We start from the raw sequence: 24,988 nt of genomic DNA, 5'->3' as shown, positions 1-24,988 counted from the left end.
TGGTTGTCCTCATTGTGAGGAGTTTTATCAGAAATACAAAATGAATAATTTCCATAGAAATTCAATTTTTTCCTCTAACTCCCATTTTTATTATCAGGGTGTTATACAATAAAGACTTCCTTCACTTCTTCCTACAAAAAGGCTTTACTTTACCCAGATTTTCTGAGATAGCATTTAATTTATCATTACTATCTTCACCATCTGCATCCTGGACTAAATCCTAGACACTAAAATAATACATTGTAGTATGGAAAGAAGAATGCCTTCAGGCTAGTTGAAATTGTTCTCTTTTCTGTCCACATGACACTTTCCTCTATTCATCTTCATAACTGGAAATCAAGGTAGTAGCTTCTGACTTTATCAGCTGAATTTATCACTGAAAGAGTTGCTCAATAGCTAATTAACATGATAAATTAGTGCAATTTTTGCATTTATTCACATTCCACCTGAACATGCTATGTTAATATACTATAACACAAGATGACAACTCACAATATTGGATATGCTGTATTTTCATCTACTTTCATTTTACCAAAACACTGCTGGACACCACAGAGAACACTTGTTTGGTTTGATTAATGCTGACAGATTCTTACCTTGGGTTGCAATGTAGTGACTTGGTCTCTGATATCCCTAAAACAGCAATATAGGTTGGTTTGAGTACCACATTACTAACAGAAATGGGAAAATAAAACCAAAGGGGTCCTACAGAATTCTTATCTCTACACAACATTTTCAGAACAAACCAATACTTAAGAGCAGCATGAAACTTAAAACCTAACAAAACAGTTAATACTGAAAAGGTTCGAATGACAACAGATAAAATGGAAATAAGAACATCTGACTTCAACAGACATTGTAGTATATTGAGGAGGAGTATACTAGATGGGTCCCTTTGGCTTAAAAATTAGCCCTCTACTGATATTATCTCACCAGCTGAAAATATTGGGGCATTTAGGTAGAATTTAGTAAAAATTTAGTACCATCAGCTTATCTCAATAGTTGATCTGTGTTCCCAAATAATCCAATACAAAAAAATACACACCTATTTTCTTCTATACAATAGAGAAATACTGTAGGGCACAGAGAGGTATGTACCCGAGACATAACTAATGGGGACAGACATTTCCCATGCTAGAGCTGGACACTGTGATGTGTATACAAAGTTCTACTGCTATCAAATATTTGGAAAAATATTTTGTGCTACTGCACAAAGTATGCATCAATTATACTGGATATGATACGCACAAGTATATGCACATACATATATCTATCTATATATATAGATAGGTAGATAACCCTACATGACTAAGCCTTTCCAGTTAGCTGGGTCTATGCCAGTGCTAGCGGTACCGCCCAGCATTAATAGTCTACATAAAAATTACAAAACAAAGAGATTCTGCTCTTGAGGAAATAGTTGAGAATATTTTTTGACCAGTGCCAGCAACATTAGCCACAAAGAGGAAGGAAAATTTAGTGTTACTGGAGAAGACAACACAGAATTTCACAATGTGCAAATGTTAAAGAAATAACTCAAATTATTTTCTAGGTTACAGTTTTATTAGGCCACTCGATTCAAGTATTGCAGGGGAGCACAAGTCCTTGGATTCCTGCTATTCAGAAGATGCTACTAAACTGAAGGATTTCAATGTACCAAAGGAGTTTATATCCTTTTTCACAGACTGCTTCATTAACCTATCTAGAGTGAGAGCACTTTCCTCTGGGGCTTATGAAAAAACTTCTGAATATCTTACTCCTAGCTTTACGAGAGACCAAGACTGCATCAAATGACTAAAACATTTCTCCCTTAATATAAAGTCCCAGCTTCAACTTATGGAAGTGGAACCTGTGCTACACTTTTCTACACTCAGTAATGCTTTCCAAAAGAGGGTAAAAGTGTCACTTTAAAATTGCAAAATGCCAGTTTTAACTTGTAGATTTCCTGTCTAGTTATAACAACATACTATTTACTCCTACATAAGAGAAATAACATCCTCAAGGAACTGGAACTATTACAAATCTGGGAGAGTTTTCTTGTTTAAGGCCCAGATTGCTGTGTAAAAATACCAAAACAAAGATACAGCGATATACATGTAGCTAAATCTGTATATCCTGGAAAGTCAAGAGAGTCTTAAATAATTTAACAACCAACAGTGGACAGGAAAAATGAGTAAGGTGCAATTATAAAGGGAAGTAACTAAAGCCATGTATTTTAAAAACATTGGTACTAGCTATTCCAGTATCTTTTGAATTACTTTGAATATAGCAACTTCTTGATTCCTAAGGTGTTAATTGAATAAAAGTTATATTTTGCTAATCAAAACACCTGGCAGAACTTGTTCAAATTTCCTACTTGTATAATTTTTTTAAAAAATTATAATTTAATTTGTATTTTAATCAAAGCATGGAATTTCAAACTTTAGAAGTTTTCTGCAGAAGTGAGGAAATTTCTATGATGTTAAAATATATATATATGTACATATATATATGTTTGTGTATATACTTTGTAAAACTCAAATTAGTATCTTAAGACAACCGTCAGCTAAATATTGTCTAAATTGTTGTTAAAAGAAACCCTCTTCTCCCGCAAGCCCATCATCCCTCTTTTTTTGCCAAACATATATTATGACTACTTCACAGGCACATTTTCAGACAATTACAATACAATATACTATCCAGCTTCTCGCACATAAATGGGAAGGGAAAAAGAAAAGCTAGTGGCCAAAATCATTATCATTTAAAAGAAAAACTGAACAGCACGTTCTTTTTAACAGACAGGTTCACCTAAGTTATCTAACAATATCTAACAATATTCAGAGCTATGTTAAAAGGCTAAATTATCTTTTCAAAACAAGTACAAAAATTATTCACACAAAAGGAAATTTTTTAAGGGAATAGATGAGACAAATTAGATGAGGCATGCATAGTTATATAGTGATAAAAATAGAATAGGAAAGTAATTAATAACAATATCTATATTAAATATTTACAATAGGATGCTGTTATTCACATATAGTGGTACTTACATCCCTGTACAGCCAAATCTACAGCCCAAACCAAAGTCAGATGTGAAAGAAAGCACAACAATGTCAGTGAGTACTAGGACGTAGAACAAGGAAAGTGTACATTTTGTTCTTAATAAAAGAAAGCTTTCAATAAATTTGTAGGCATAACATGCAATAGTTTCACATAGAGAAGCTGGCAAATTGAGAGGGAGAAAGCTGTGCAATCCACTCACATCTATGTAGTTGGCATTAATGTAATCTGAAGATGGATCATCTTCAACAGGTTGCAAAATCACCCTGGAGTGGTCATCTGTAAAAACCAAGTGGTTACGGTGCCTTTTTGAAGTTTGATATTTAAGTAAGATATTAAGGTAAATTGTCTAGAAAACCAAAACCAGCTGGCATAAGCACTTCACAATTTACAACCCTTAAATAGTAAGTGTTTATGCTGAATTACAAAGAACCATTTAGTCTGAAGTCTCCAATTACTTCAAAAACATTCACTAATCCTCTTTAAGTGTAGCTGAAAGGTATCACACCATTATGCATGGTTAAAAAGACACAGAGAAACCAGGTTGCTTGCTCAAAGTCCCTTTAAAAATCCGCTCCACTGATGGTAATCTAGAAAACCAAAAATCCTGTTTACTGTTTCTTTACTTCCGATCCCAGCCTGCTTAAGCTCATATTAAGACATTAAAAAAGTAAGCAATTGTTAGCAATGCACTTTGGATCTGATGAAAAGGTAACTCTACCCATTCAGAGACATCTCCAATAGCTTCATTCCTGCATGTTCGATTGCATTTGTAAAACAGCAACAAATTGTGTTATCCCAGGGATGAATCTAAACTATTGAAACTTTAAGCTTAAAGACAAGAAACACAACCCTCTGATTTTAGTCACGTCTTTTAATTATCAGTTTTACACCACTGCTAGTCAGGTGTATTAGCTATAAATCACATAAAGTTTTGAAGCTGTCAGATTTAGCTGAAATAAATTGCAACTGTAGAAAACTGCCACAGAATTAACATCCAAATGAGTGCTAGCTTGTTGCTCTTATATGCTTACCACAGCCTGTACAACAGAGATGCAAAGGCGAAATTCAGCCTGAGTTATAAAAGGAAGAAAGTTGAACTGTGAAGGACAGAAGAAAATAAATGCTGGAAAAGGCACTGTCCTCCTTCTCCGTTTGTGGTATTAAGCAGCTACGCCATCGGACACTTGTAAAGAAAGAGAGAACTTGGCACGAGTAACACACGACTACAGCTACCGCTCAGACCAAGCACACTGATACTCACATGCTATAATGTTTCCATAGCGGTTCTTTGTTCTGTTTTGATCCTTCTTAGCGACATCCCAAGAAGCTGACTGCCCCTCAAAGAAACTCTATAAATAAAAATGTTCCGAAAGAAAACATTCTGACCATTAATTTATCTCCAAAAATAACAGTTTAAAAGAACTTCCCTACCATAAAGAAAGGTCAGCTTTGCTTGTCCGCTCTGGTCACCCAGATGGCACCATGGTACAGAAAAGTATCTGGAGAAGAAGGGAAGCTCTCTCCCTCGACCGCTACGGGTCAATGGGCAAGTCACTGAGGGATTCTAGAGGGACTTCGAATCCTGGAATTGCTGGAAGGCTAAACTTGCTCAGACATCTTTGCTATGGAAAAACAACAGTAAGCTGAGAAAGCACAGGGAAATCGATTACCCTTTTAAGAGGGTGTCTTACAAGACACCATAACATATAGCCTGTGTACTACAGCATTACATTGCTTTCCTCATATCGCTTAGCAATATGACTTTTCTTCCTACACAGCCTTCACGAAGCCTCCTCTGCCAATGTTTATTTTTCATGTTGATTTTACTCACATCCTTTCCTCTATCCACTAGTAAAATTATTCTACCTATTTGAACTCTTCTTAAGACTCTGATCTCTCAGTAAGTGATAGAAGCAGCTTTTATTCCTCCTTGGTTTTTTTCTTCATTGCCCATAGATATTTTACAGCTGTTGCAGGTCTATGCTATTCTTTCCTTCCAGATGTTCCCTTATCCTGACCTGGGCAAGTTATCTCCAGAAAGTACACAGTAGCCATGGAAACAAAACTTTAATACACATTCAGAAGCCCAAGTCAGGGCAAAGATGTTGTGTATGGTAATAGAAGAAGGAGCAAGTAGGAAAACACCTGATATGGCATCAGGGACCACCCTCCCCCCCAGCAGTGGTTGACACTTGGGCTTAACCCTGAAGTTAGGCAGAGCATAACGAAGCGTATTTAAGGAAAAGAGAGGAAAAGAGAATAAAATTCTTTTAAAAACCACACATTTATTTATTCCAGTTCTTATGTTACAGTAGAGACAGCTGCAGAAAGGAGAGAAGGTTGAAAACTGAGTCAGAAGAGATTACTTAGAGAAAACTCATTTTAAACCTAGCTGTATTGCGTGCAACCTTGGCAGTACCATTCCCATCCCTACTCTGTGTCCTGCCTGATATTCTAATCCCTAAGAATCACAAAAGATTCAGAGATTAGAAGAGAAATTAATCTGTACTCATCTTCTATCTCCAGTGCTGAGAAATATTTTGCTTCCATTTTAATATTAAAGTTGCAAATAGACATGCTCAGGCAGATCTAATTAGAACTTCAAGACATAATACCCTCAGCATGCTTTTACTGCTTCTCAGCTGGAGTTTAGTCTCAGTATTGCCCTACTGAGATGCTATAATAAATCACAAGAGTGCTTCCAGTCAGTGCTTCTTGCAAAACCAGTCAGGTTAAATCTTTACCTTAACCTCATTCAGGAGATCTGCACTAAAGATGGCTAGGAAAACTCACATAACTAATTACAGCATTTCAACTAAGATGCAGCAACAAAAAGGCAGCAATTTCTTACAATACGTTGAAAAGATTCAGCAGGGCATGTCTTCTTATGCCTTAGAGAATACAGAGAGTGTTTTTTCCAGGCACTTATAATGGCTCAGACCATTGGATTCCACTCAGTATTTCACTTTCAGGCTACATATATAGGAATCTTATGCTGGTTTATCTTTATCTGCTTTTCACTTAAACCATTGACATTTAGTTGCATCCTTTTGCAATGCAATGCAAACAAAGGGCTGCAACTTTCAAAGGGATTTTTTCCTAGCAAAAACCCACCACTGAAGATCTCACCTCATACTCCTCTTTAAATCCATAGCTGTCAGAGGTCTTCATTAGGTTAATATGCTGCAGCAGATCAGCCACCCTGATAGCAGGGTGGAGCTGCCCAGTCTGGTACGGGGATTCTGTGCCTTCGCAGAGGTAACGAGGGACGTCCAGGAGACGGCTGGACTCTGCTGTCGCACTGTGATTTTCATCTGTATTCACAAGAAATCAATGTATTTGGTACTTGCATGGCAATAACACCTGCTGCTATACATATCAACATCTATTTTCCACCTCTTCCTTCAAAAACATGTTTAATTTCTGAGAACGCATAGCACTTACTCTCCAGCACATAAATACTGTGAAGTACATAAAGGAATTTAACAGCAAACACTTACAAAACTTTCCAATCCTTCATCCTGCAATAAAGATGTCTGAAGGGCATTTTATTTGAAGCTACAAAACTTTATGGCATTAATGTATTTGCGAACTCCAGCCTCTATCACCCAAAGTAACTTTTTAATGGCTAATATGTATCAACGGCAATACTACACTTTAAACAATAAATTACAATAACTCTGCAGTGGTATCAGCACATCATTTGTCTAAAGCCAAAAAACAGTAAATTGAGATCCCAGTAAAAAAGAGAAGCAATTATACTACCACTTCAGAACATCACCTCCATTTGGGAAGACAAATCAAGACTTCAGAGTGGTCATTTTAATTCAGGTTTTTTAGCAGAGAAATGAAACTGCTGAGTGTGCTGCTATCAGCCACGGTTTTTGCTCTGTATTAACAAAGAAGTTTGCTGTAATGCCTTATGCTATACCAATCCTCTTATCAAAGCCAAATGTCAAAGTTGCATGAAGTGATCACATTTAGTCAATCCCTTCTGTGAAATAGTTTGTCTACTTGTATGTTTGTTTGTTTTAAATTAGCAATCAGTAGTTCAAATTAATTTAGAGAGGAAGAAAAGTTCTAATTGAAACTTTCCTGGAAAGTAGTTACCGAAAGGAGAAATGGCTTACTGATGCCTCCTAAGCTTCTTTGAAATCAGTTTACCATTTTCCTTGCAAAGGATCCAGATTAGGAAGAAAAACATTCTAGGGAAAAAAATGAACACTCCAAGAGTTGGATTTTCTACAATTCCACCAAAACGCAAACTTCGTTTAACGCCTTCTGAAACAAGATCCAGTAAGAAACCTGATTCTGTCACACAAGTAGCTAATTTCAATACATTTATGCCTCACTGAACTGCCTAATAATGTGAGCGACATGCAACAGTCACTTTTTATTGTAGTGTTACCTGTATTAAATAATACACATTTCAATCCACCTCAGGATTTGCAGCTTTCCCCATTCCTCACAGTATACTCACCAGTAATAGGCACTTTAACCCATTGAAGCAGCAAAAAACAATGAGAACATAAGAAATTTATTTCAGGACTGTATTAGAAAATGACTAAAAGTAAATGACATTAAAGGGTGTTAAAGCTTCACAATAGGTAACAATGAAAGCTGTTTTAAAAATATAAGGGTCACATTATTATGCCATCAATGTAATGATAGGGACTTGGGAAAAGCAAAATTGTCATACTAACTTAGTGCTAATGTACACAGAATGAAGAATAGCATTAACAACCTATCCATGAAGAAAAAGAAACCTAGTACAGCTACAAAGTAATAAGAGCTTCATATAAAATAACATGTTCCATAATTTAGAACCCATAAAATTTTGTTCATCTCTAAAGAAAACAGAGAAAAACCATTTTGTGATGCTGGGCCAAGTAAGAGCTATAGGGAGATGGAGTAGCCCAACTGACCTAGTTCCAAAAGAACTAGCTTACAGGTACTCAACCCCTTCTACACAGTGTGCCCAAAAGTGTGTCTGCTTCTCTCCACTATTTCAGTCCATGCAATGCAAAATATTACCTCTTCCAACTAGCATTGCTTTGCTTATATCAGGAGACTATAATGTCCAAAACACCATTACCAGTAGATGAAAATGCGAACAGGAACTATTAAACTGTTCTTCAGTTAATTCCTTGTCCTTGTGGTTCACAGTTGCTCGTGTCTGTGTCTGTTACAATTGACCTTTGGTATATGCTAAATGAGCCATTCCTAAATAAGCTATTGGGGATTGCTTGACAAATATCATTGTATAGTATCTATGTAGCTTGTAAGTGCCTGAAATAAAGCTAAAAGACACGAAAAGATCTTAGAAGAATTTCAGGGAAAGACTCATTTTCTCTAAGTCCACTGATGTCATTTTGAGAAGCATTCAGAATTACTGACTGTACCCATTTGCTCTTTCAGGCAAGGGTGCTATTTCACCACCCCTCATAAACTTCTTAAACTGCCTAATTAGGTTTCCCAGGGCTAAAGTGGAAGGCTCCAGCATTTAACTGTTCTGATAGATACCAACTTTCTAAGACACTGCTGTAGTCAAGAGAATGGCATTTGCAACATTATAAAAAGAAAATGGGCAGAATACAACTTGATAAATCTCCCACAAGGTGAGCATAACCAGTTTGACAAAGGCCAAAGACTACTCACAAACAGCAATTTGCTGTCAGTGTCAGAGGGCACTGTACATGTCAGCAAAGGCTCCTCCTGGGTATACTATCAATATTTTAACCCATAACTTGCATAATGGGATAGAAAATACTCTGACAGTATGGGCAGTACGAGCAGTAGAGCACCACAAGCACTTCAGAAGTACAGGATCAGATTTCAAAGTTACCTTGATTATTTGGGAGATAATGCAAAATACAACAAGGTGAATTAAACAGTGAATGCAACATACTGTGTGGAGGAAAGGGAAGTCAAAGACATTAATACAAAATGGAGTAATGGACTGGGTATTGAAAACTGGTATTTTAGCAGGTAACCTAACACAAGCCAGCAACACAGGTGCAATAAAAAGGATGAAATACAGTTCAGGTAGCAGGAACACTACAAGTAGGGCATGAGGGTACCTATTTCACTCAGCTCAGCATTGAGACTTCTAAGAACTGCACCTGATTCGGGGCACCACAATTACAACTCAACCTATGAGTTGGAAAGTGTTCAGAGGAAAAGAATGGTAAGTCTAGAAAATGCCACCTACAAGACAACGAGTGAAAGAATTGGGTTTGACTCAACTAGAAGAGAGACAGTTGAGGACACATGAGCCTTTCAATGGGTAAAAGACTGTTTTGAAAGGATAGGTGTGTATCAGCTCTCCATATTTTCTATGAGTCTCTCAAAAGGAAATGATTCAGTTCACAGTAATGAGGATGTAGTCTATATTAGTCTAGTTAGGAAAAACTAGGAATGATAATAATCCTCAGTAGTAACATCCAGTTAGTAGTAACTAATACTCAGAAAATTGAGCTTTGACTCCCAAACAATACTAATATGGATCTAAATTTTATCTTTATTTAGGAGGAGCGATGCATTGGAACATGCTACTGCAAAAGCAGAATTCTCTTCACCACAAATTTTTACAACAAAACAAACTGCCAGAAAGAGTCCATATTATATGCATAATGTCCTGTCTCAAAACAGAGGAGAGACTGTCTTCAGGTGCCTTTAAGCTTTACTTCTAGGAATCTAATTCTTAACCTCAGTTTATATTCATGTCCACATCCTGATATTTATCTTTTATCCTAAAATAACCTCAGCAACTGACTCATACTCAATTCTGCACACTGTGTTTAACAAACCAAGAACTCAGGTTCAAATTATACTTTTAGCTATGTATTTAAAAAAACCCCAAACCTCTAAAACATGCATTCAGTGTTAGACATGGCATAGAAGTAAGCAACCTGCTCACGCCCAACATCTGTTATTCTTTTTAACGTAAGTACAAAACTGAAAAACTTACTAGTTAAGGTCAATTGAAATACGTAATTAATATAGGCATACAGAAATATCTCTACAGACTCTACAAAGTTGTTGTTTGTTCTTGGATATAGAAGAATTTTTCCCCTTTCCCATTTTCATCTTTTCATTCTTGTTATTAGTTAGAAAACTGAGCTTTGGGTGCCAAACAATGCTAATATGGATCTGAATTTTATTTTTACATATCTCTTAAGAGAGTTCTAGTTTCACATGTTTCAATTGAACTCTGAATGCTCTGGGAAGAAAAGTTTTAGTATTTTCCATTTGGCTATCTCCTCATTTACTCTTCAGTTAGCACTGACTAGGAATAACTTGTTAATGAGAACACAAAATAATTTTTATTCAAAATGCAGTGTCAGTTTAATTCTGAATTGATAAACTGAATGTAAAGCTATTTTCTGACAACAACATAGCTATCTTTTACACAAAACAAGCTGCTTCAATGTTCAACCATGCAAGGAGATGATACCCATGCAGGAATGGATAATGAAGGACTAGGGTCCTCACCTAACACAGCTGTCGGCACAAGTGGATCATTGGGCACTGTAGGAAAACAAAGCTCATGAAGAAATACATTACCCTCAATTTGTGTATTTTTAAGAATAAAAACAATATACTTGGGAGTATAACCAAGCAATAACTAAACCCCATTTATTTTGTTACAACAGGAAACCAGAATGAATACACAGTTCCAGAAAGCATCTTGAATAGAAGAGGAATGAAAGGCAGTGATTTTGGACTTCAGAAATGTAACGATAAAGGCAAAGAGATACTTACTGAAATGAATTAAAAAGACATTACATGCAATTTAGTTTTTGAAAGGTCTCCTCCTTCACTACTGTTCTTTTTCTTAACAATAAAGGTTCAGTTTCATAGAACCAACTCCTTTCCTTTTGAACACATCCTCTCACGTAATACTTGAATAGCTCATCTCAAAATAAAACTGTATTTCTCTACAGTCTTCCAGGTAATTTAAAGAAATTATATACATATTTACAGTTAATAGCTTTTTTTATGTGCAATGTCAAAGATATTGCTCTTAATAAGTATAGGAAAATCACAGATACACAGATGAAACCCATAGAATTTTATTGTTTGTTATCACAACTAGAACTATGTAGCAACAAATGTGCTGTTTCGGACAGAAATGATAGAATCCAGAATTTGGATTTGTTTCTATCTGGAACAAAATTTTAAAATATCAAAAGCTCTGTGACAAAATTCAACTCCAGTTCTCAAGCAATCTGCATAAATTTTTGTAGCATAGCAGGAGATTCTGGAAGCTTGGAAGGTTTTTTGCCTCAGCACAGATGATGATGATGAGGAGAACCAAGTCCTCCAATATCCAAAAAATCACATACCGAGGACGCTGGAAAACAGTGATGCCAAACTATTTGCCAACCAACTAGGACAGCTGTGGTGGCTGGGACTCATGGACTCTTGGCATCACATCAGTCCATCTGGAAGGCTGCCCAAGTGCCTGGCACTAATAGCCATGTAGGTTCTCGATACTTTGCCTAGGCTCTACCATAACTTAGTTCAAATCAAACTGCCTTTGCAAACCTCCCTCCACAAATTTCAATGCCAATAAGACACCAGACTTTGGAGAATTTTCAAACAGTTCCAGCCAAAACTGTGTATAAAAACTCACAGGCTGATACTAAACTTCCATTTATTATTCACTATGAGACACTTAAAATGTTAGCACTCTGCATTTTGGTAAGCTTCAATAAACTGTGCAATAAACTCTCCTCCAAAATCCATTTTCCTTAAAGCAATCAGGAAAGAACTTATTTCGCTCAAGCATGTTAAGCAGTATGGGAGGCAGGAGAAGGGAGATGGAGTGCCATTCCCAAAAGATGACAATTCAGAAGCAGCTCATGCTGCTCAGATCTGTTTAATACCAAGCCACAAGTCTATGTGGCTGTGAGATAAGGTTCCTGCCAGCTACATGGTAGAACTGTGTCCCTTCAGTAACTTACACACTAGTTTTGAGATATTCAGAGTCTGCCAGTGGAGTATCTTGCTTTTGTGCAAGGCACAGTGCAGACGTTGGGAGGCAGGCGTGCTGGACAGTGGTAGCTATAACCCAGACGCTTAACACTCAGAAACCCAAACTGCCAGACTTTGTCAAAAGCAGACAGTTGGCAAGTCTACAAAAAAGCAATAAAAATATAGAGCAAATTTGCAGATATATTAACAAGCTTGTTCCTAAACCTCACAAACAGCAATGAAAATTGTCAATGTTTCCTTCTGTTACAACGTCCTTACTGCCAAAAGAATGAAATTAATTTGGACCCTGTATTATTTGTTACAGACATGGTGTTACTCAGTAACATTTAACATGTTGGTATTAAATATCCTCATGAGGGAAAAATTAAATTTCAGATTTTAATTGAGATATTCTAGAAATGTAATATTTTCCCTAGAACAAATATCAATGCATTCTGAAAGTACAGGTAAATATTGAAATAACTGGCCACATACCAATCAGGATAATATATGAACATCCCTAGCAATGTTCCTAGAAACCCTGAAGCTTACAACAATTTTCCTTAAAAAGAAAAATTGTTTCCCGTGTTTCTATATTCACTCTACACTCCAAAGTATCTATCATTGCTGTACTTACATCTGGGGCTGAAGTTATGAGAGTCCATGAATGTGATTGAAAGGGGATCCTCTGCATGCAGAGTGCTCTGGTCAGCATAACTCCTATCCATCGCATTCACCATGTGTGTCATCTCCTGGCGGGTGGTCCCCATGGCATCCTTGCGCTTCTTTGCAAGTTTGCTGCCCAGCCAAAAAAAAAAACCCAAGCCACCTTAATATTTGATGAACATTAATATCTACAGTAATCATTATCTAGAATCCTGAGTGACTGAAAACTTTGGCTAATTTTCCTGCATATAACTTTTCCAGCATTAAATTGATAAAACTATGCATCCTGCTATGAAAGAGTTGTGATCGTGTGTTTTCTGTACACCCACAAATGCTGTAATGGAAGTACTAGCTTCTGCAGCTTGGTAATATTCTTTTTCCTGTGGAGTAATTACACTAATATAAACAAATTAGAGAATATAATTACATTTTAACTGAAATGATAAATAAGAAGCATCTGTGCATGCAGTTTTATCAACCATCTCCATTTAAATCTGTGTCTTGATTTTATAAATGGATAATTCATTCACTTGCTTGCCTTGTTAGGAAGAAGTCATTTAACCTTCTGAATTACTTTGTTAGTCAAAAAAACTATGAAATAACAAAAGAAACATAATTGTACAATATGGATTCATATTACCTTTTATGTTAAAAGTTGTTCGTCCCATTCAGTACCCAAGATACAACATGATACCACACTTCGTTCCTGACACTGAACTTTGGTTCTTTAATAAACAAGCACCCCTCTCCCGTCTCGCCCCTTTCATGCAGTTTCAGAATATCTTAGTTTTTGACATCAACAGTCTTACACTCTGAATATATCACAGTTAAACAGCAACATAATCTGTACTAACTAAATCCCTATTTAACAGCCAATGCCCTTAAAGTGCACACTTCAGAAATATCTCTCAATTTTTCACTTTTGATGAAGGACGAAGCACTGTCTCCAGAAGTCAGATGAAAGCAGACAATATATTTTAACTATCACTTAAAGCCTATTACTCTTAAAGCATATATCTCAAGTAGTAGGAAGTATGCAGAGTAGCATGAAGCACACCTTGGCTCTGCAGGAATCCGTGACATACATTAGGCTGTTCTGAAATCTCCCTGTTTTCATCTGAAGCTGTGATTGCAATGTAATAAATAGCCAACCCACTTATTTGCAGAAATCTGACACCACATTAGAGAGACACAATCATCACTGAAAATACTGAAGTTTGAAACTCTATGTTTAAAACACAGCTTAGCTTCACAAGCCTTTTCTGCATAAAATATCATCAAATATCCTATTAACTGTTTAGACAGTGTATATCTTGCATTTCTCTGACTAAAAGGACTGCTTGCTCTTCCTCTATTCTCTGATAACTTTTAATATTCTGTGCCACAGTAGACAGAGAGAATATTAGTGTAAATTATCCACCCATTTACTTGTTAAGTCCTGGGAACATCAACCAGAAAGGACCTATGCCACTCTCTAGGGCTGTCAGCACTTCATGTTTTTGCATATTTCGGAAAACGTTAGACCATTGTTTCTTAAGTTAATAGTCTTGGTTCATAATAAGGGATCACAAAGTAGGACATAGATAGACAAAGCACGCCTGAGAATAACAAAGATTCTTTCACCTATCACACTCATCTCCTTATTTTGTGTCCCCTCTCCTCCTCCTTTCTTTTCCCTATTTACGGATAGACTTGTTGGAAAACTGCTGCTTGCTACAAAAATCCCAAAGGTGGTCTCTAATCCTATCAATTTTTCATCAAAACCTTGTGATGTACATGAGGGTTCTCTGTGTATCAGCTGTTTGGTGAAAACTAAAAAACTAGTTACAGTTGGATGTGCCCCCTTAAATGCTTTATTTTACACACTTACTCCACACATTCCTATGTACTGAAGGAAAATTGGCTTAAATGATACTGTGGCGAAACAAATGAAGAACATCAGAACTTCCAAAAGTGAAATGGCTTGAGCTTTATAACCGGTTCTCAATACTATCAAAACTTACACAAAAATGGCATTTCTAGTTCAGACTGATTTTTAAATTTCAAAGCCTTTCAGATAGTCTCTACACTCTGAAGATTTCCTTGTTCTAGTGCCACCTCAGAAATGGAACAAAAAGACTATTACATCTCATCTCTCGACTATATTAAGCCCTTCTTTGAAGCATCACTTTGTAACAAAACTTGCTAGCTACACTAAATAAATCAACAGCTATTAAGGCTTTCAAGTTATTAGCTTATTACAGTAGCTACTTTGTAATTCTTATGCTATGCTTCAACTCCTAAAAAGGCCTATTCTGTTGTAGCACTGCAAACCAAAGCTGCTAGGAAATGGGAGGACAGCTTTATTGTTCAGCAGCTTCTGGCTCCCTTGGGGTTTTACTTCTTTTTCCTTTCCTTTTTTCCTTCCCTCACTTGGCTAAAGACATACGCAATCTATGCTTCCTGATAGTTAAGCAAATCGTTAGGTTATAGTACTTGAGGCTGACAGAAAGCATAAACGATTCTCATTATCTGCTGAAGGATCCAGTTGGGTGAACCTGCGCAGGTAGGTGTTTCACTGGGAGCTGGAGGGGAAAAGTGCTCTATCATAGGATGAAACTGTGCAGTTAATTATCTGGAGCTGAAGCAATTGTTATTTAACAAGAAAATTATTATTTGTCACAATATACCGGAGAATGACAGTTAGCTAAGCCAGCTTACTTTTTTTTATTTTTAAGTTTGTTTAAAGAAGTCAACTAATCTGCTTAAAAATGTGGAAGAGCATCATTATCAGACACCACCGGTTCATCAAAGCACTTGAGTGCATTCTCAGATCCCCTCTGAAGTCAAGGGCTTTATTGATTTATTTAAAATTAAGAATGTGTGTAACTGCTTCGCTCAATCACAGCCAAAACTGCTTCAGTCCTCACAAAACCTCATTTGGTCAACACATATTAAAAAAGCCAATTTTGCTTCAATGAAACAAAACTTTATGCAAGCCAATGTCAAAAAGTAAGATCCATACTTTAAAGTGCGTATGCAAAGCACCTTACAAGCAACAGATGCAGACCACTTCACAAAAAATACTTCTGTAAATCAAAAAAAGGTTGGTACCGCAGCGGCAGATGTGTTGTTCTGCCATTGGTAAGGCACAGACCTATTTATAAAGGGTCGGCATCTACCTACGATCTGCATAGGAAAAGTGGTGCACAGGATCACTCCTGAACTGATATTCTATGAAAGAACAGTCTGTGATTTACAAGCATAGCTCTCTAGCTAGGAAATGGGAAAAGAGTATTTTTCCTTAGTGTGATGTGTCATTGTGAATCATAATGCAAATTAAAATTATGATTGCAATAAACTGAAATGATAGTTATGGGAAAAACTGTAGCAAAAAGCAAAAGTCTCAATATACAGTTAGAAATACAATATCCCTTTAAAAAAAAACAAAACAGGGTAAGAATAACAGGAACAAAGATACAAGCAATTTTTCAAGCCTGAGAATAAAGAAAGGTAACTATAAATAAAACTTTAGGAAAATTATAGAGATTGTTTTTCTTTTTTAAAAAGGGATACTGCATCTTTAAAACATGTAAAATAGTAAGTCACCCGTATTCTACTTACAGATAGTAGGAGTAAGAATAGTAGCTCCTCCTGGCAAGCAAATCACAGACAGTGGAAAAAGAGAAGCAATGGTGAATGAAAAGCGTGACTCTGTCACATTCAATAAAGCAGAGAAATGTGCGTTTAAAAAAAAAAATTGAAAAATTCATGTTTCTTTGGTTAGCATTTCAACTTGCTCATGCATAAACTAGCCTTACTTTGCCATGCAATTAGAAAAAAATAAACTAGCATATAAAAATGACTTGTTTTTTAGAAAGATCACTTGAGAAAATTACATGCTGAGACTTCATTTATTGCCAAAAAATTTGAAAATTAAATGGACTGTGTATTTTCAACATGCAGTTCAGCATAATATAATGATTACCACCTAGATGTCATGACAAATGAACAGCTGTGTACAAATCTTGTGCAGTAAATATGCTTTTTATTTTTCAGTTACAAAAACTAGAGATTGCATTAATAAATACACTTAATCAGAAAACAGATTTAATGTCATTCACTTTAACATCTTTATTGGTACACAGATGTATACATATGTTTGTATGCATACCATATGTAGCTATATGAGTACACACATTTTAAAGAATGCACGTCACACAACAGGTATGTGTGTACTGACATATATACCACACATTTCCTGAATGCAAACATATGTTTTCTATTTTAAAATCATACAATTGGAAATGCTGATGTAGTCATGCTAAGCATTAAAAATATGGAAGGTAAACAAATGGAAGGAAATGAAGGACATTTGGAAATAGTCCAACAATGACTTGGAAAATAAAAATAGCATTGCTTATAAAGATGCAGTATCCCTTTTCTTAGTTGGCTTGATTACTCCAGTAAAACTCTGAAGAGTTGTTAAGGGCTTCGTTCGGGAAAACTTCAAACCAATTTGTACAAAATGATCAGGCAAAGCTTAACACATCTCAAGCTCGGGAATAAAACTGCTTAGTACTCTGTTTTTCAATAAAATGTAATGCTGCATTTAATCAGATTGAGATAGAGATGGCTGTGCATATGACTTAATATACCAATGAAAATGCAGAAACCATTGTTTCATTGACTTTTTGTGTAATAAGCTGTGGTCAATTCAGGTGCCAAAAGGGATACTACATAATGGATCACTGAATATATACACTACAGATGAGGCAAATGGATCGGTTTTCAGTCCCACCACAACTAAGTGAAGTGTTTTTATGTACGTGTGAATGTGTCAGGGTTTTTACAGCTGTTTCTGGCTTCATGATATGAATTCCCCTGATTCACTAGATGGACTGAATTAACTCTGGTATACAAAAGTTTTCTATGCTTTTTTTAAAAAGAGTCCTTGACTAAAACTGGTATTAAAAATACCTGTCCACTTTCTCTAAGGGATGGGGACAGGGGCAGGGCAGGGCAGGAATAGCACTCCTATGACATATATGATAGACAACCAAATAAACTATCATAAAGAAAAATTGCCAAACAATAAAAATTCATTAAACAGGTTAATTTCTCACTTATGTTGAATACATAATAGTACAAGAGTTTAAAAATGCTATGTGCTTTAGAATGATGATCAAGTATCATTCCTAAGGGGGTACTGCCTTTACAGGTTCAGAGGAGGGAAGGGGGGAAAAAGGGAAATTTAAAATATCACTTCATTAACAGGATTAACTTACTTTCATCAAACAATTCAACAGTGAAAGTATGAGTCTAAAAAGACTCTGAATGCAAGATATAAAAAGGATAGGGAAAATGAACGCATTGAATTTTAACCCTTTTTTTTTTTGTTACCTGAAGAACTAGTCAATCCCATCTGGAAGTGGGATTCTATTTATATAATTATATCACATTATACAGTGGTAGACAGTCTCTCTCTCTCTCACACACACACACACAGACACACACACAAAGTCTTCTATTGAGCATAAGGGGACCACTGCAACATGCGCTGAGAAGCTGATACTTCCCAGCACATACCTTGCAATAAAACTATAAAACAGAGAATCCTTCCTTTTTGTTTGTTTGTTTTTTGGAAGAGGTGAAAATAAAGAAACTGGCTAACTATATGTCTCTTTTGCATATGGTGAGTTGGACCTTTTGCATATGTGTTAATTCTCAACCACAAAGGTAAACAACAGAGGAAAGTAAAAGCACTTTTGGGAAAAATCACATATGTAGCTAACTAACACAGAACACTATAAGCATACCTAATGTTTCTAATGCAGACGTTTCTTCTCCAAGTTATATATCTCCAGGGATAATTGTAAAGAGGCAATAAATTAAAAAGATCTAATGCAAACCAGTAATTACAACATATAGAATGATTTTAGGCACAATTTAATTTTTTTTCTTAATATTAAAAAATAATAGCAAGCTGTATTTCAGAGGAACATTTGCAACATTTACAGATACACTTTCATTAAAACTTCTGCAAAGGGCAAGGGAATGCAATGCACACACCACTGGAAGACAAAGGTCTCGTTCTACCCAAGATAAATCAGCTTGTGCCCTGTGAAGAGGACCCACCAGGGAAGGGAAGGGTGCACAGAAAGAGAGGAATTGCTTTCGATGCTAAAACTACGGATTTATAGAGCCATATTATGAGCTTTTATGCCAGGTTAAAAGAGCTGCAACTACTGGGAAGTTAAGACTTTTAAAAACTGACGGAGCAAGAGGGTAGCACAATTTACTACAAGGAGGAGCATTTGGATGCAGAGTTAGCATTGTACAATACCAGAAGATGGCGATATTGCTTACTGTCTAAGAAAGCGGTAAAAAATTAAAATTCTTTTAAATTAATACACAATTTAATGCACTAAGGACTGGATAGATAATTTTACAGTGATGCGGTATGACTTTTAAGAAAAAACTCCAGGTTTACAAGAAAATAAACAGAGGTATAAAATTACATTATTTTGCTAGTTGGATAACATACAAATAACTCATTAGATCTGCATATAGAAAATCAAATTCATTAGGTGATTACAACATGAAAAGTGCAATAAGTTATTCTTTTTTTCTGCGCTTTAAAACAATGCTCTATGAATTCTAATTCCACACACTTTACTATTCTGTACATTCCACCAACTGCAACTTAAAGCTACTTTGAGATAAGTATGAGAAAATGTATAGCTATTTGATCCCAAATATAAAGTAATCCTCTCTTTAAATTCACCACAAGAATTCCAGCAAAACCAGCAAGAAACACATAAAACTCATCCAAAACCTGATGTGAGCTACTGGTCCTGTAATCTATTTTTTTTAAAGACCCATTAAAAAATACACAGTTATTGTTTGATATGGAGAAAAATTAAGAGGGATTAGGACAGACCATTTTCTTACCTTTTTTTGACGATCAATATGACAACAAGGAGAAGCAGGATGAATACCAGAATTCCAGCACTTATTCCTGCTATTTTCACCACTCGATCTGTCTGTTTAGCTGGATCTGGAATCACCTCAGGTTCTTCTGTTGCTGCTGCTAAACGAATCAGAAAAGAAGCTGCTTAAATGTGTAAGCACTAAAGACAAGAAAATCATCATTGGCGATAATTGCCATGTATATGTGTGTTTGAATATGGCAGCAAGAATGTAAATACATGCATCATGTGCTTATATATCTACACATATATATATAGACACACTATAAATTTCAATCCATATACCATACATTAGCAACACCAAGTATATGACTGTATACATGTGTATACTGGTGTGCATATATATATATATATAAAAATATATAATACATATATTAAACAGTTCATATATATAGAAATGTATATGCATCTGGATTTCCAAACAAGTTATTGTATTATAAAGCAGAAGACAAAGCAGAGACAATCTATCAAGTAAATAACCATTAAGTCCTTTAATGTTAATTCTTTAGATATTAAATACGGAATATTTAACATTGACAGGTGAGATTATGTAACTCACAAACAGTAAATTAAACTCTCTTTACCAAGCTGCAACCAGCACTCTAAACTCTAGTCTTTCTCCCTCTCACTCATTTTCAGTTCAGCTCTGTATATGAAGTCACCTTACAGCATCTGGCCCGAGATCTGCATTCTACTGGGAATTTTGACTCTCCAAATAAGGTCATCCACAGAGTCAAGCCTAAAGTCAGCAGTAGTTTTATTTCTGTTTATAGGCCCTTAAAATAAAATCGCTGTTCTACACAGAAATGAAACCACTCTATAACACAGCTGAGTGGGCTGAAGCCACAGGCTACAGCAGCAGAGAGGAATATGTATGAAAGCACACAGCCATTCAGCCTGCACCTCTTTGCATCACAGCCTGGCGTACAAAGGATCAGGAACACTGGGTTTTCCAGCCTGGCAAAAGCATCAAAAAATATAAATAGGTTTCAGCCAGGAGTAAAATCTCATGAGGTGTTTGATTGTAAAATAGGAAACTGCTCTTCAGTTCTCTAGCTCTTACTTTCTAAGGCTGTGGCTCTTTGTCTTTCCCCTGCTCCCAGGGAGGGGTGGGTACTTGTGCTTGCTGTCTCTCTCACCCTGCTTTCAGTCTCCACCCTGCATGCAGCAGATGCTCCTTAACCTCTCCCTGCTCACAGAAGCTGCACGTGGAGCAGTTACAAGCTGTTGGGATCATCATACCTATGTCATTACACAGAAAATGTCCTTTACGCTGCAACTAGGATGCTTCTCAATACCACCAAAACAAGCAGAATGAAAAATGAGAAGTCACACCAGGGAAAGACTACCACTGCCCCAAAAATGTGCTCTGTGGGCCTTTCAGAAAGCCAGTGTAGTCAGCACCAGGGATAATTGGTATCTAATACTTTCTGGTTTTAACCATGTTACTCAGACCATTTCTATTTGGGTTCCATATGCAGGAACCCATATTATCTTTTGAGGGAAGGATCAGGCTGATGTTTAAAATTACTTTTTTTTACTTATTTCTGTAACGTTCATCTCAGCAGTATCTGAACCACTTACTAACAACTTACCTTCAGAACAACCTTCTGAGTTAGGAACATGCTCTCTTCCAGGCGCCCATGCTAGAGTTAGGCAGACAGTGAGAGATCTGGCAGTACTTTAATCATAAAACTTAATAGTCATCATAAGACTTCATCATCATAATCACCTCTCTCCCCTACAGCTTGAACTCTGCTGAGAAATACTAAATGCCTCCTCCTTTGCGTAAACACATACCTGCATGCACACTTGCAGACATAACCTGCACGGACTCAATACTATATATTTTGTTTGTATTATGGGTGTTGTTGAGGTGTCTAGTAGTAAGAGTCAAGATCAGTTAAGTGGTGTGTGTATGTAGCTGTGTACACACAACACACACACAAGCTAGAATTAATGCCAGATACACATATGATGCTGTCTCACAGAGGAAATGAGGGGGATGACTTCTGAGGTGAAATTGGAAGGTGTTTGAGATTCTCAATGCTCAATAACAATCAACTCCCAGTCTACTATTATCTGAGCTGGATGTGATAAACACGAATGAACATTTGATAAGCAGTAGAGCCAAAAGGTCAATCAGTGGAGTCAAGAGACCAATCAAAGCTAGAACATAAATGGCTTTATATGTCAACAGGAAAAAACCCTCATATTTGCTGTATGGAGTACTGAGAAAAAGCAAGGACGTGGGAAGGGGTAGAGAGGTGAGCATGCAGAGGCAGGGTAGTCACTGTGTCTGGAATCATCATGAGTCCAAGGTCAGCACAGTTGGGTAGCTTTGACCTAGCAAAGGTAAGAACTACTCAAGCTGCAAAATAACTATGGCCTAAACAAGAGATTTAGTTATGTGGTTGGGCATTTAAGGCCAGGTCTTTGAGAGATTTCAAAATACAAATCCGAAGGATTGGATGTGACCTGAAGACACACTTCAAAAGTTGAAGGCTCAGAAATACATTCAAAAGTACAGACTTTGAGCCTTGATCAGGACAGGACAGTGGTATTTTCACAAGAGTATTAGTGAGACTTGAGAGAGTAGAGGGGAAAGAGACACCTGTCTCACACTTCCCTGGAGAAAGATACAATCCTTATTGCTTGATAGAGCAAGCTGTAATATAGGTGCTTCTAAGAGTCATGTTTAAAATTGCTGCTCGGCCACTCACAATGTAATTTCATTTAGAAAAGTTACCTTAGAGAATCAGCTACACACTTCTCAGAGAATCTGAAAAAAAGGTTATGGAGGGAGTTTACTTATTCACCTAACTTAAGAAGCTGTTCAAAATGCAACTATCTAATCAATTTTTTAGAACAACAGTGGAAAGCCAGGAGGATATCAACTGCTTGTTCATTTATTCTGTTTTCCTTACACTAAGAGGTTTGAAGTAAGAGACAGTAACTCATTCCATGAGCTTTAATGCTGTTTATGAGATAAAGCTGGTGTCCACTGGAAATGTTCCACAGAGTCTTAAATTAATGGAGAAAAACTATATTGAACAGTCATAGACTAAGCAAGCGTATAATCAGTGGTTGAGAATTCTACATGCACAATGCTAAAATCTATGGGCAAAATGGTACCCTTTTCCCCAGTATGAACAGAAAAATAGCTTTTGATTTAAATGAGTTCAGGATTATTATATGTATATGTCTCCAGCAACAGATAATAGATGCATTCTCTAGACTAAATGTTGCATTTGGGGACTATATGAAAGCAATTATAGATATAAATCACACTGCAATCTATTATTCATGTGTATGTGGTTTGTATGCAATGAAGTATATTATTTTCAGGAAGCCATTGAATGTAGCACAGAATCATTTAATGAAACGTATGAATTTGAAAATATTTCATATTACTTGTGTTTTAATTTTGATAGTTCAAACTGTATTGTAATAAGCATGTGTGATCTTACACATACACAACCAAAGAATAAAAACATAGAAACCTTGTGCCTGTGTATTAAACTTACGTGTGTAAGTCAGTGTCTCCTGGTTGCTAATTGCACAAGGTCTAAATACAGCAGCATGAGAAATTCTGAGAATTGCTCTGAGAATTTGCTCTCTCTATCCACTGGACTACAAAACGGACAGGATTTTTCTTTCTCTGAAGTGGCTCTTCTATAGGCTAAACGGCTGGTTTTGCCAAACATAACAACTCAAGTAACCAAGGCTTCACCAAATCTTGCCTAACCAACCTAGTGGCCTTCTATGAGGGAGTGACCACATTAGTAGACAAGGGAAGCGTTACTCATGTCACCTATCTGGACTGCTGAAAGCCTTTGACATGGTCCCCCACAACATTTTCTCTCTAAATTGGAGAGATATAGTAGTTAAAAATCGATTTATTTCAATAACTGGAGATAACTACTGTATATTCTAAACAAGGTAAAAGTGGTTTAAAATTATTTAAGTTACAAAAACACTTGCATTACTAATTCCTAACATTCCTTCTTAGTAATCTAGCCCTGCAATCCTTATATATCGAACAGCAGACTGTATTAAAAGGTAATTTAACAATATGAAAAAGAACCTTGTGTGGTAACAGAATGATAATCATACAAAATTAGACTCTTTATTGGTTAGTAATTCCTTTGTCTGGCCTTGCGCTAACAGACCTTCAATTAAGTGTTAATTTTTACAATATCCTTGCATATTACTATATTTTTCATTTGACCCTGTAAGTCTAAGAAGAGATAATCCTACAGTTTTCGACCAGTGCAAAGTCGTTTTGCATAAAATTTGCAAGATGAGCTTCTGATCTGAAACAAGGAGTTAACTACATTTCCCCCTCTCCTGTAAAAATAGCTGCCTACACAGATTTATTAGCTAGACTAGGAGGAGAACACTGGATTTAGCAACTTATTCACTTGCCTTTCTTCTGAACTAATGAACACTAACAGCAATCATATTCCACAGTCATGTTCAAAAAGTTCATAAAATGACTCGATCCAGTGATTCTGGCTCTGGACATTGCCCACAGTAGCGAACATATGAGAAGTAGTTTTCCTTGTTTTCACAGATGCTAAAGGAAAATATTTAATCAGTTGACTTCCATGATCAATGACATGAAGTTCAACTGTGAACAGCACTAAATTAGACTAGGATTGCTAACACTCTCAGGGACAGTAAAATTCTAAACAGTTGGTGCGGTAAAGTCCATCTTATTCTCATAACTTGCTGATGTACCCTAATTCCTCTAATTTTTCAATAATGTTTTTATTCAAATACACCTAAAAATCCAACACTCACTTCTAGAATTGAGTGTTTGCCTAATATTCATACTTAATTCTTGAAGTATACTGTGGTATAAGGAATCTAGTCACGGCATATATTGCTTTCCTATCTTCTCCATCCTTCTGTGGCTCAGAATTTACACACAGCCTTGCAAAATTGTCAGAGAATTTATGAGACTCAGCAGAAAATCTATTCACCTATACCTTCCTAAGGAGATGGTGTTGGAATCAAGATAATGATATTCTACTTGCTCATCCAAACAAAATTATTCAAGTAGAAAATTCTGGTAGGATTTCACAGGGCTGTTTGTATGGTACCACTTAGAGAGAACAGACAGCTTTTAAATCAGAGGTTTCGAACAAGATTTTATATGTAACCTTCTCACCATACCATCTGACTCTCTTAACATTCACAGCATTTTATGCCGGGCTTCCTTTGTGTAAGCGAGGGAAGAAATTCTGGTTTATGCATGATTAAAGCTGCTATTTTATTACACTGCATTTTCTTTGAATGTTAATTTCTGTTTGTGGCAGATCTTCGAA

At 36.3% G+C, this 24,988-nt stretch overlaps 1 protein-coding gene across 1 annotated transcript in view; it reads right to left on the bottom strand.

Annotated features, from left to right (window-relative positions):
- Positions 1-19,780, bottom strand: part of PTPRK (protein tyrosine phosphatase, receptor type, K) — a gene marked incomplete at its 5' end in the record, with an annotated part of 36,738 nt that extends 16,958 nt beyond the window's left edge. The window contains 9 exons of the mRNA XM_010188127.1: positions 597-633; positions 3,027-3,044; positions 3,239-3,315; positions 4,301-4,388; positions 6,169-6,353; positions 7,520-7,531; positions 10,534-10,569; positions 12,656-12,816; positions 19,618-19,780. Of these exons, the coding sequence (XP_010186429.1) occupies positions 597-633; positions 3,027-3,044; positions 3,239-3,315; positions 4,301-4,388; positions 6,169-6,353; positions 7,520-7,531; positions 10,534-10,569; positions 12,656-12,816; positions 19,618-19,780 (777 nt within the window). The remainder of the gene's footprint in view (positions 1-596; positions 634-3,026; positions 3,045-3,238; positions 3,316-4,300; positions 4,389-6,168; positions 6,354-7,519; positions 7,532-10,533; positions 10,570-12,655; positions 12,817-19,617) is intronic.
- Positions 19,781-24,988: the final 5,208 nt, after the last annotated feature.

The sequence above is a fragment of the Mesitornis unicolor genome, unplaced genomic scaffold (genome assembly GCF_000695765.1).
Source record: "Mesitornis unicolor isolate BGI_N332 unplaced genomic scaffold, ASM69576v1 scaffold897, whole genome shotgun sequence".
In the NCBI taxonomy this organism is placed as follows: Eukaryota; Metazoa; Chordata; class Aves; order Mesitornithiformes; family Mesitornithidae; genus Mesitornis; species Mesitornis unicolor.
The sequence above is the reverse complement of the archived record's forward strand: the minus strand, read 5'-3'. Positions and strand labels throughout refer to the sequence as shown.